The sequence below is a fragment of the Rhagoletis pomonella genome, unplaced genomic scaffold (genome assembly GCF_013731165.1).
Source record: "Rhagoletis pomonella isolate Grant_MI unplaced genomic scaffold, Rhpom_1.0 Rhpom_scaffold_00007, whole genome shotgun sequence".
Lineage (NCBI taxonomy): Eukaryota > Metazoa > Arthropoda > Insecta > Diptera > Tephritidae > Rhagoletis > Rhagoletis pomonella.
The window spans coordinates 28,836,920-28,849,958 of record NW_023458561.1 but is presented as its reverse complement, the minus strand read 5'-3'; the positions used below and the strand labels follow the sequence as shown (position 1 = coordinate 28,849,958).

Genomic DNA, 13,039 nt, shown 5'->3' with positions numbered 1-13,039 from the left:
GTAAAGTCGGAATTTTAATGCTGCCACCTCCTAGGATTGTTCTATATCGAAAAAATATACCCCTATTTTTATGCTCTCGCCTCCTAGAAATGCTCTAAACCGAAAAAATATCCCTTTTTTTATTTTGAAATCAAAAAATATTTAGAGGTCGCTCAAAGCGCTCAAAGTATTTTATATAGGAAAAAAAAACTTTCCATAGAATTTTTACAGAATTTTTGAAAATCAATATTTTTCTATCGGAAAACTCTCCCCTCTTCAGGAGATTCGCAGTTAGATTATATAATAGCTATATTTTACATGTCGGCCAAAAACCCCTGGAAACCCCAAAAAATTCAATAAGGGGACCAATAAAAAATCTTCAGTGGTTAAATAAACAATTGGGTATTATTATTAGAAGTCTGCTGAAGACAACCAGAGTTTTCCTATCGAAAAATATTGATTTTCAATGAAAAGTTTGTTTTCCTATATAAAATACTTTAATCGCTTTGAGCGACCTCTAAATATTTTTTAATTGCAAAATAAAAAAATTAGGGATATTTTTCGGTTTAGAGCAACCGTAGGAGGCGAGGGCATAAAAATTCCGACTTCACTTTTTCACATGCATTTTTTGACCACCCTAATGTACATACATACATAAATTTTGAACGTACAACAAAAAGTTAATATATGTATACAAAGTATATATGTACATGTACATATATACCATCTACAAAAGTCACACCTACAATATGACGTCGAGCTTTGCATGTCAGTGATCCGCTTGGATAAACCACAAATCTATCTATCGTCTGGCCACCTGAATACCAGGTTTCCCGGCAGGCCAGCTTACTTTTAAACGAATGGTGGTTGCCTATGCGGTTGAGTTAATAAACAATACATTTTTGAAACAACGCACACTGACACGTATGTACAGTTGTATGTATGTGCATCACTGTGAAAAGCCGAAATAGCTGGCGCCATTATATGCAAATATATGCAAATAAGGCATGAAATTGTAAAAAACAAAGGCATTAAGCAAAAAACATATGTATATATATCTATACATACTGTTTATGTACAAATATAAATGTACATATTTACTTGAGGTGGCTATGCTTCCTGCTTCATTCATATGAAATTTGTAGCCCTGATGGTATATACAATTGAGTATAGATTTTAGTAATAAAGTTTTATGCAATCTCGCCATCTTTTGTGGCTTCACAATATGTACATATGTATGTATGTACATATATACACATATAGCTATTCGAAATAAAATTATTTACAGTCGAACAACGAAAACCATTTATGTACAAACATGCATACATATATGGTTTGCGATTTAAAACCTTTTTAATCCCACCTGAGATCGACTTTTTGACCAAGCCTGAGACCTTTCTCCCGAAATAAAATAGCTAAATGCATAATGCGATTTTTAGATTATATGGCAGATGTCGACTTTTTCTTTTCCATTAACTGAAATTTTTTCTGTCAGTACCGTGCTGATTAAATAAATCTCCATAACAAATTCAAAATACTGCCTGAGATTTTCTATCCTTCCAGAGACATGTATGAAATTAATATTTTTCCATGAGCAATTGATAAATTTTATACACATAACTCCATACCAAGCTCCAATATTGTTCCACAAATACTTCCAGGGATGTATGCTAAGAAAAAGTCAATTTGTGTGGGAAGTTTCACGCCCCCCTTTCGAATAGCCCGATTTTTCTGCAAGAGTATGGAATTAGTTTTTCAATGCCAATAACTCTCATTTTTCTCCAGGCTTGAGTACGCTATGAAAGTTTCAGTTAGTATGTGAGGAGCCGCGCCCCCTTTTTCACATATATATATGTGTAGTATATCTCCCAACCAAGTTCCAGTACACTCCCACAAATTATTTCAGACATACATATGTATGCATTATGAAAATTCCAATTTGTATGGAAAGGTCCACGCCTTCCTGATTTATGGAAATTTTCAGTCTAAGACCATCCTTCTGAAATCCGTAGTCTGTTCCTAAATTTTATTGACACTTCAGAATATCTGGAGACACTTCACGTTTTTGGTATTTCATTTCAATTCCTGCTGGCGACAGCCATGGATTGGAATCGTCTATTTTGTCTACTAAAAGAAACTCGAAGCAACCAAATTTGATTAACCGAATTACCATCAGTCAAACAATGCTGAAACGCAACGAAATCGAACCATTTTTGCAGCGAGTTATTACGGGCGAAGAAAGCTGGGCTCGAATCGTAACATCCGTTCACTGGTCGAAAACGATAAGAAAGAAAATTACGTGATACGTCAGGAATGTGTAAGTTGAATGGGACAAAGAGTACGTTGACGTATGTCATAATCCGAAAAATGTGTTTTTACGTGACGAGTATGAAAATCCGCGGACACCTTTCATATGTAAATACCTACATTTCTTAACACATTACTGGAGATTAAGGTTTTCTGCATTGCCTTTTCTTCAACACAAAATTATTGCTTTAGCTCAGTGTTTCTTTTACATACATTTACATTTTAAAATCACATCCACTACCAAATATAAATAAATTTACAGCTGCTGTTGCCATGTATGGCTAATAATTGTAAACTACCAGCGGTTAATGGCACTAAATGACAATTTATTCAAGGTGAGAATGAGATCATTTTAATAATAATTTGTATTTTATTGTTAAACAATTCATAAGCATGCTGAAACAGCAAATAAAACCAAGAACAAAAATTTAACAACAAACTTGAAATCATCTAAAGACGCATCAATTTCGCAGAAACATGTGTTGCCGCCTGTTATTAGTGAATAAAACAAGTAAGTATCGAAAGTAGCAAAGCAAAAGGAGCTGGTAAATGCAAAAAGATATGGACAGAAGCGAAACAAACTAAAAAACACAACCCATTTTTAATCGTGATTACTCGTATTATACTCGGACTTTTAATAATAATAATAAATATGTTGTTTTTAAGCTTTAAGCAAAATAGCCCTGACTTCTCTCACATGATCTTCTTAAAACGCAAAAGCTTTATGGCCGTTGCGGCCGGTGGTTTTCTTCTGTTTATGGCTGAATGACCAGCAGCTAATTTGTTTAGCTAGTAGGCAGCTCATGGCTAATTTGACGATTTTGCACAGGGCCTACTTTTTTTATATAAATATTGTCAGGTTTATGGCAACGAAGAATATTTTTTTAAGGGTTGTAGGCATTTTCTCTAGCACAATGAGAAAGTCTTTTTACGACCTAAACCACACTATATATAGGCAAACGTTAGCATTTCAGCCTTCAAATTTTCGTCCGCGTTCTCGCACCCTGCTCAACATGATAAACCCTTGTGAAGCTAATTCACAGCAGAAAGCGAGGGAGCTTAAGTGAGGTCACTCCGACGTATTCGGTTTAAGAGTTCACGTCGTCTGATTACCTAGAGGCGTCTCCACAAGCGCATATCTGTCTGCCTTGAAGGCTCGCTTTATAAATGTGTATCTAACAAAAAATTACACCAGTTTCTGGAAGTATGACAATGGAGTTTCGAATGAAACCTCTCGTTCCTCCAAGAAGTTTAATGGGCACAGCAAGGAAACAGGCAGGCTGACAGGAACCTTGCGACGTCTACCACAGCGTTGAAAATCTTCTGGTCTTTGTATGTCATCGTCCATGTTTCCGCGCCATATAACTAAAAGGACACGAGAGATTTTTTGTGATATCTATTCGCCGAGTGAGGGGCCTAATTTTCTATTGTTCAGCACATTCTTAAATTATTTAGGAAATTCTTTTTCACCATCCAGGTAGTGGTAACAGCACTCAAACTAGTGAATATGTGAATAATCGAGCTAACTAGAATCTTAATGTGCTCTACCAAAGCCTCAGGTAGGGGCACCTGCCATATGCACCAACTGGTGTCGGCTTTAAGAGTACCGATTTTAAGATTTAGGAGCGCAGTTTGTGAAGGGTGGAAGCCCGTCTCTGCAATGAAATAGCTGCGTAAAATTTACAGTCTTTAACTGTGGGAAGCAGAGGATGAGGAAGATCTGCTTTGCGATGAAAAGACTTTGTGGAGATGGACATTTCAGTTCCACACCAAAGAAACGTAAAAGTAAAATCTCAAAACTTCACGTAAAACATCGGAAAATTGAATAAATTTTCATTCTAATTTGCAACTTTTTTATAGCAAAGTGCAAGTTTGAAGTTGCTAAAAAATCGTGTTGATTTTTTGCAAACTTTTTCTTTCATACCAAGTAAGCTCGGCAAGTTTTTTTTTGTATTGAAAAAAGTAATAACACCGTCAGCAAAAAAATTATCAAAAATCAACGAGATTTTTTAGCAACTTCACACTTGCACTTTGTGATACTAAAATTTAATGGGATATAAAACTGCATACCTAGAATTTTTCTAGAAAATCTGTATAGGAAGTTGCAAATTTATTGAATTTTCCTGAGTTTTTGAAGAAGTTTAGAGATTTTATTTTTATGTTTCTTGGAGTTAGTATGAAATATATTTTTATACAAAATTATCGAAAAAATTTGAATAAAAAACTTTGCATATTGTTTCAGCACGATACGAATTAATCAGCTGAAATTTAAATTACCAAAAATGATCAAAATGAAAAATGTTACTTTAAAGCGAAAGAGCAGTAGCCACAAAAATGTTTGATTATTTCATTATACTTTTGGCCCACTGCGCACACATCTAGCTCTCGAAAGTCACAAAAGCACTTTGACATTTTTTCTTCTTTGTGCTGAGACATACATATGTCCCTGTGCGAAGAAGAACATTCGATTAGAGACATCGGCCCTGCACGAAATACATATATTGCGAAATAAGTTCTGTGCTAATACTTCTGTTCGTCACTGTGTGTATGTGCTAAATTATTTTTCAGTGCTTATAGGCAGCTAATACATATAGCAGTATCCCTTATAACCGAAAAATACTGTATATGATTAAGAACTGAATCTTAAGAGCTTACTTAGAACGTAAAAGTGTTGGGCAATTTTAATAAATTTAGTTAAATGGAAAAACATGTGGTTAATTATTTCCAGAAGAACAAATCTTTGACTGCGACAGCTGAAGGCCACAGATGGTAAAATAAATAGACAAAATTTACGAACAATATTTTAAAGTATGTAAATATAAATAAGAATACATGTATGTACTCGTAACAATATATATATGTACATATATACATATGTAAGTGGTTACCGAGCCTCACTAACCGCATGTCTTTCACTTCCAACAAACGTAAAAAGAAGTAGTTAAAACAAATAGAGATTTAGCCTATTCGTCAGCCTGCTATGCCGGTTGCTTAAAAAGTAGCAAAAAAATGGATTTTTAATTATCAACTTGTTCTTCACCTATCCGGTTCTCTGCAGAAAACTGAAGTGAATGACTTCCTTCCCTAGCATTGATGGCATTAGACCACGCGAGCATAAATCACAAAACAGAAACATAGGAAAATACGAACAACAATTCAAATACATGTATACAAGTATATAACAAAAAATAAATAAAAACGAATCACAATGGCATAAAACACGCTTCTGGCAATAAATTCAATGTGATTCATTACAAATTTCTACGGTTTGGTCAACCACGCATGCGTAACCCAAAATCTCTGCGCTGTCAAACCCACCGACTGACTGCTAACAAAGCAAACTGAGTTGCTATGCGGCTAACTTACAATAAATGGCTGACTGCTTGTGCACGAAACCGTGCGAAATTCATGTGCGCATGCGTAAAAGCCAAGTACAATAAGTATGAGTACTTTAATATAAGTAAAAACAATAAGTTTGTAATGTACATATGTACATCTTAGATGGTCATCTGAACTTAGCTATGTACATATTATACATAAGTTTGTACTAGATACTCAGTCGGCGGTGTTCAGTGAACGTCATGAAAATAAACTCATTTTCACTGAAACCAAAAGCGGTTTAAAAGCGCGGGAAGTTAAGGAACAAAAAAATGAAAACACACGACATGGTTTTGGCAGTTCTTCGGCTATTAAGTTACATACGTACATATGTTTGCATGGTTATTTCTCTAATACAATACCTGTATAGAAATATGATAGTCAGTGTTTAAAAATAAACTATTTAGATACTAGCTTATTTCAAAGCTTCTTATATTTTGCAAATTTTCATAACACCTTTGCCATTATACTCTTAGCTGCGAAACTGGTTTACTATTTACTTTGTGTATTATAAGCCAAAAAGTAGCGTGAAAAAGCAAAATTAAAACTTAACTGAAAAATCAAATTAGCGACACGCTAATTACAACGCAAAATTAGTCGAGCTTAAAATACTTCAGTCTCAAATAGGCGGGAGTGACGAAAGCATTGCCATAATCTTATTTACGTAGCATTCTGTATGTGATATAATTACATTTGCAGCGCATATAAAAAAAAAAAAACAGCTTTTTATGTGGGCAACTTTAATGTTTGCTAAAGCAGCACGAAAATTGAAAATCTCATCATAAAGCGTAATATGAAACCCATAATATGAAATATAAAAATATATAGCAGCAGCATGACGAAAATGGTTAATGACCACAGCTACTATTGCTAGTCTTGCCACAACATGGCATGGTAATCTACAATATGGCTAAGATTTCTATCATCACTTTTAAGCATTTTTAGATTGAAGTAAAAAATATGTATTTAATCTAACAATTTAAAAGGGGTTAAGTCGTGTCTCTCCCAACAGTCCCTTCAGCGTTAGTAAATAATGAGCGTCATAAGAGTTTCAACTATTAACAGCGAGAAATACTGTAACACTGTGCTGGGTAACAGGCCTTTATGGCACCGCAGACAAGCATGTCGCCAACAACTGTCTTTGTATAACTCGAACTATTTTGTGGTCTCAGTCGGTCTTCTTCGAGATCCATAATTACTGAGTGGGTATACTCAGGCCGCAGTAAGTACTGAGAAGTGGTAGGAGGTCTTAGTTCTGCCAGGCTCTTCGGCTATCCTTTTCAAAGTAAAGATTTAGCTTCATTGAATAAAACCGATTGTTATGCTACGACAAATTACGGGATGGCTTTAGGTGACAACATGAATTGCCTTTTCAAGCAAGGTCAAGTCTTTTGTAGCGACTTTCCGCTAAAATATTTGCGATGAAAGTGGTCAAGCTGTTGGTTTTTCTTCTAAGAATTTCAGTACATATCGATGGCTGAGTGGAAGATCGACCCATCTCGGCAGCCAGTTCGAAAACTTCAGAATTTTATGGAAGAACGGCTGAAAACGCCCATTGTGATACCACTGCATGGCCGAAGCCATTTGTGTCTTTCCCTCTCTTAGTAGCACAAAAAGTCGGGAACGTTCGCGAGTTCAAATCGGCTAAACAATCTAGAAAGCATTTGTTGAAGAATTGGTTGAGCGTGTTGGCCAGGGTGGGATAATGGCAGAGATAGTGTTCGACGGTCTCCACCTCTTCCTCGTCTCTGCAACTGCGAGAAAAATCGTTGGTGGGGTTTCATAGCCTTTTTCCGTGTGTGCCCAACAGGCAGTGTCCGTTGAGCACCCCGATTACTTATCTGAGAAAGAAGCGGTCCAGCCGGGCAAGATCTATGGATGGCTTTACATCAATCTTTAGCCAAATTTGCCTGTTAGTATGGAAGGTGGTTTCCGCAGCCCACCTGATATTTACCTCCTGGACGAGTTCCGCCTTTAGTTCGTCTCATTGCCAGCTCATCGGCTAGGTAGTTGCCAGGAATATCCCTTTGCCCTGGGACCCACACAACAGTCAAGGAGCATTTTGATGCCAGCAGTTTGAGAGTCTTCCTGCATTCTATGGCTACTTTGGACGTTGTTCCTTTAGAATTGAGTGATTTGATAGCAGCCTGGCTATCAGAATAGATAGCAATAGGCCGCTCTGGAGGGGCGGAGGTTATGAGCCACCGGGCCGCCTGCATTATGGCGTTTAATTCTGCTTGAAAAACGCTACAATGGTCCGGTAAGCGAAAACTTAAAACGAGTTCGTCAGAGTAGATCGCTCTACCCAATCTTTTGTTAAGCTTGAAACCATATGTATAAATGGCCGTAGACCCTGGATATAGGTCCGTGGTCCCTTACTATTCGTTCCTCTCTGGGATTCTTGTGGAGAATTTGTTGTCTAAACAGAGTAGAGGAGTGGTATAATCTATCTGTCGTGAACGCCCTATCTCAGAATACTGTTCAGGAACACTCTATCTTAGCATTTTGTTTAATAACATCCTATCTCAGAATTGGTTCAAAAGCGCTCTATTTCAAACAAAAACACATTGAAAATGTGCTCATATAGGGCACTTTAAACCAAACTCTGAGATAAAGCGTTTTTGAACCGAATTTTGAGATAGGGCGTTTTTCAATAAAATTCTAGAATATGGCGTTCTTTAACCAAATTCTGAAATAAGGAGTTGTTGAAAAATTTTCCGAGACAAAGCCTTTTCGAACTGACTGTCGAGATAGGTCGATCTTCCACTCAGCCATCGATATATTCCTAGAAATAGTTTGCTCTTCCACCCTTACTTGTGGGCAATCGAATGTTCATTTACATTTGCATAATACCTGGTAAGGCATCTCAGTGACTCATTTTCACATTTCGACCCCCACAAATGACTTTCACCAAAGGCCTACCGAGTGAACATAACAGGTAATTCATCTTAGGAATTGAAAGTGTGTACGCCTTTTGTGTTTGCTTAATTTTATATAAAAATCAACGCTTTTAAATCAAAACTTACAATCGCCAATGGGCAAGATCTCGCTGGGTTTGCTGTGTTCATTGCAGTGGCATTGATTCTATCAATCAGCGACGTCATCCCACTTAGTGCTGGCACGCCACTTCTCTTAGCCGCACCACCTTCAGTTTCTAACCTATCAGATTCAGTCGCTGTCGCTATAGTAGCATCGTTTGCAGTCGTCGTTTTTGGCGAAGTGCTCACTAGGCTTGTCGCCGTTCCTACCACACCTTCGGCAATAGTGCTAGCCGCGGCAATGCCATGCCGATTGCGTCGTATCTTTGGTAAAATGAGGCGTACAATGAAGCCATAGTTGGTGGGTGCGCTGAGTATGCGCGTACATGATTTCCTTTTCTCGGCTAAAACGCCGGATGCAAATTCGAGTATGAGACTAGATTCTTTGCCGTCGCTTTCGATGTAATGCTCCTGTTGGACGCTGCAGATTTGCTCGAAATTAGGATTGGTTAGGAAGTTGATATCTGGAAGTGAAGAAGTTAAGTAATTTTTAGTGCAATTTTTGTAAATAATTTCAGAATATTTTGGTAAAATTTTGACAATGATACATGCTTCATAAACAAAAAGGCTTCTGAAATTTTTTTAAACAAATAATTTGCCAATTAAATATGTCAAGGCTGGTTTCAAATATTAAACTAAAAGTGGCCTCTTCATTTTGAGAAGTGATCTTGAATATTTTTATAAACTTTATGGAAAAATTAAATTCAGCAGCAAAAATTTGGTCATTGTCACCAAAAATTGAGTCACGAGGTTTAAATAAAAGCAACTTTCTCATTCGAATTAACAAACTCGTTGTCAAGGACGTACATGAAGAGGTGTGGCGGAAAAAAAGTGGAATTTACTACAAATTACAAAAAAAAAAAAAATTGCAAAGATTTGTATTTTATTTTTTTCCCCTTGGTAAAGTTCTTCGTACAAACAAAAATATTTTGGGGGAAATGACCTAATCTAGAAAAACGGTATACAGACGCGTAAAGTCACTGAATTCTGAAATAGTTGTGCGCCATATTTAACAATGCAAAGAAATATTATAAATAATCATTATTTTTAGAAATTGGCTCACCAAGCTTCAATGAACCACCGCAGTAAGTTGTGCGGAAGCTTTCCCTACAACACCTGGGGCTGCTCTGTTTAAACTGTCAAACTTAACGTCACTTTATATTTTTATCCGCGAGGAGTCCGTTAAGGCCATCTGTAGGTTCAAGAGAAATGGGTGTTGGAGCGACGCAGGAATAGCTTGAAGCAGAGATTTAGACTTGGATGTCTTTTCAATAGCAAAGCATAGTACATCACCTTTGCGTTTTTTGAACATATACTAAAATCTTGAGTTGCGTGAGGCGTAGTGCAGGTTAAACTTCAGCACTGAGCCCGGGCTTACACGTTGTAGAATTTAAACTTATAGCTGCAAAACTGACGCATGGTCCGGATCAGGTCTCTATATCGAGAGTAACATATTTGCAATGCTCAAGGCCATGGACACGTTGTGGAAAATAGATGGAGGAACAGGAATTTACGTGTCTGTAGTGACAGCAAAGTTGAACTTAAGGCACTGACCAGCCCTCTAGCTACTTCCAAACTGCGTTGTTCGGAGCTCGTCGAGTGCTTGTTTCACATTGGTTACCGGGTCACTCGAAATGACATCTGACTATTTGGCTTGAGAACAGAGAGGTAGAAACTTAATAGCGTCAGATAAAATCCTTGCCTATAGACTAATACAAAGACTTAAGTCATATTAATCGAAATAAACAATTTTTCGGTTTGTATTAAACCGAATGTAAAGTTTTTCATAATTTGTTACATCCATTCGAATTTTTCGAGGAATACTCTAATAAAACCTCCAGATGTATACATATTTAAAACAGGTTAAAATATTAAACAATAACAGTACAATGGATGGCATACAGTCTGAGTGTTGTTTTCTGCACGCATTATTTTATGCTAGTTACGAAAAAAATGTACTACATACACATGTGTATGTATGTAAATAAAATTCTTTAGTAATTCACACTTTCCAAAATTAGCACCTTTCAAGCAACTATGTATGTATGCCAAATAATGTAATTATTTATAATATTTGTGAAATTCACTCGTATTTCTTTCTCATGAATTTATTCATTTGATTTTTAATATTGTTGCACAAATTTTTTTCCCCCCTTTTTGTAAAGCATGCTCTTTTCTGGGTCATGCAATTTCGAGTCGATGAGTAAATATTATTTTTTTTTTTATTGTGTTATATTTGTTTTTAATTTTTACATACAATTAGCTTCGTTCGTTGACAGCAATTACGATTTAATCGATTGTGAATCAATTATGGCTTGGCAGTGAACGTATATGTATGTACATATAAAATGAGCACGAATGTAGGTTTGTATGTACATATAAGTTTGTAAATACATATATAATATACATAGGTTCCCTGCAGTGAAAATCTAAAGCGATGGTCTACCAGTTCGACAACTTATGCGATCAGCGACATTTGCCTTTGAATTGCAAAGCCAAAAATAAAACCCAATAAATTGCTTTTCTTATAAATTTCGGCTGTGGCGTCATGTGAACACCACCACTTCTGGTACTGAGATCGCTAGCTGGAATTCGCTTGGAGTTGGTTTAGGTTTTTTAAATTAAATCAATATTTATATTTTAGTTCAGGAAAACACTAAACTAATACATTTATTATAAAATTTTTATAGGGAATAAAAAAATTTTATTCAAAATTTCATTAAATGTTCATAAAAAATACGTTAAAAAAAGAAAGAACTTTTCGGGTATCGTGAATTCGAGCCTCGGATCACTGTAGTGGCTGTGTAGTGCTTTGCGATTCTTAGAGCGCCGCACAGTGGTCTGAGAGTGGCAGAAATTTCAAGTTTCGAAATGTCTAGATATGCCTATCTAAGGCTTTTTATGGAGAAAAATGCCAACGTATTCTCACTTCGAAACATGAATTTTTATGGATTTCTGGCAAAGAATTTTTAGGTTTTTTTTTTTAGTTTTTTGAACATGTAAAAGTAGTAAAATTGTAGGCTAAATAGCATCTGAAGCATGAAAAAATATGTATGTACATATGTCGCTAGTAAAGCGGGTTGGGTAATGAAATCAGGAAGATACTCAGAAAAAAATTTTCTTCAGATATAATAAAAAAAAAATGTGTAAATTAACGAGGAGGGACTTAGTAACGTATCAATACAATAATAAAAACGGCCTTCGTTTACACAGAAAATATATCTTAACGCCAAAAAGAGAGATACTACAGATTTTGTCTAGCAGTGCTTAAAGGAAGGTAGACACATATTTTTGCACCGGTTTGCAAAATCTTGTTTATATGTATTTATTGTGTGTGCACATTAGGGTGGGCCAAAAATGCATGTGAAAAAGTCAAGTCCGAATTTTTATGCTCTCACTTCCTAGGATTGTTTTGTACCCAAAAAATATACTCCTTTTTCTTTATTTTAAAATCAAAAAATATTTAGAGGTCGCTCAAAGTTTTCAATGTATTTTATATATATATATTTTCCGTAGAAATGGTATCGAATTCTTGAAAATCAATATTTTTCGATCAGAAAACTTTGCTTCTTTTCAGGAGATTCCCAATAATTTATTTAACAATTTTTTCATAGTAACCATATTTTGTAGTTCCGTCAAAAGCCCCAGAAAATGCAATGTGGGATAAATAAAAAATATTTAGTATTAAATAATGGTTAAACAAACAATTGGGTATTGTTATTGGAAGTCTCCTGAAGAGAACAAGATCGAAAAATATTGATTTTCAAGAATTCTATACCTTTCATACGAATACATGCAAAAAACTTTGAGCGCTTTGTGCGACACCTATATATTTTTTGAATTAAAAATAAAAAATAGTGGTATATTTTTTTCGATATAGAACAATCCTAGGTGGTGAGAGCATCAAAATTCCGACTTTACTCATTTTGGACCACCCTATTGTACGTACTTATGTATGGACAATACTGCTCCCCAGGAAGCAGATTTTTTTTCAAAAGGGAGTGTGTGTATCTGTGGCAAAAAATGCGGAAGGGCTTGGCGTTGAATTCATTATTTACAAAACCTATTAGCATATACATATGTACATACATACATACATAGCATTTATATGCACATGCATACGTGCTTGTATGTATTTATAATAATTCAATTTACACTTTTCTTGAGCATTGCTACTTTGAAAGTCTATAAATTTACACCTTTTTTGGGAGGAGTTTTTGTTTATTTTTCCATTGGCGCTTTACTGTTAAATAGCTAAATGTAGTAATTTGGTTCATAGAGGCTTATTTAGTTAAATTATTTTTAAATTCACTTTCATGGTAATACGACTCAGATGA

At 35.7% G+C, this 13,039-nt stretch overlaps 1 protein-coding gene across 2 annotated transcripts in view; it reads right to left on the bottom strand.

Annotated features, from left to right (window-relative positions):
* Positions 1-13,039, bottom strand: part of LOC118742526 — a 90,549-nt gene that overhangs the window by 32,505 nt on the left and 45,005 nt on the right. For both annotated transcript variants that reach the window (XM_036474669.1, XM_036474670.1), the window contains exon 2: positions 8,691-9,166. In XM_036474669.1, the coding sequence (XP_036330562.1) occupies positions 8,691-9,166 (476 nt within the window). The remainder of the gene's footprint in view (positions 1-8,690; positions 9,167-13,039) is intronic.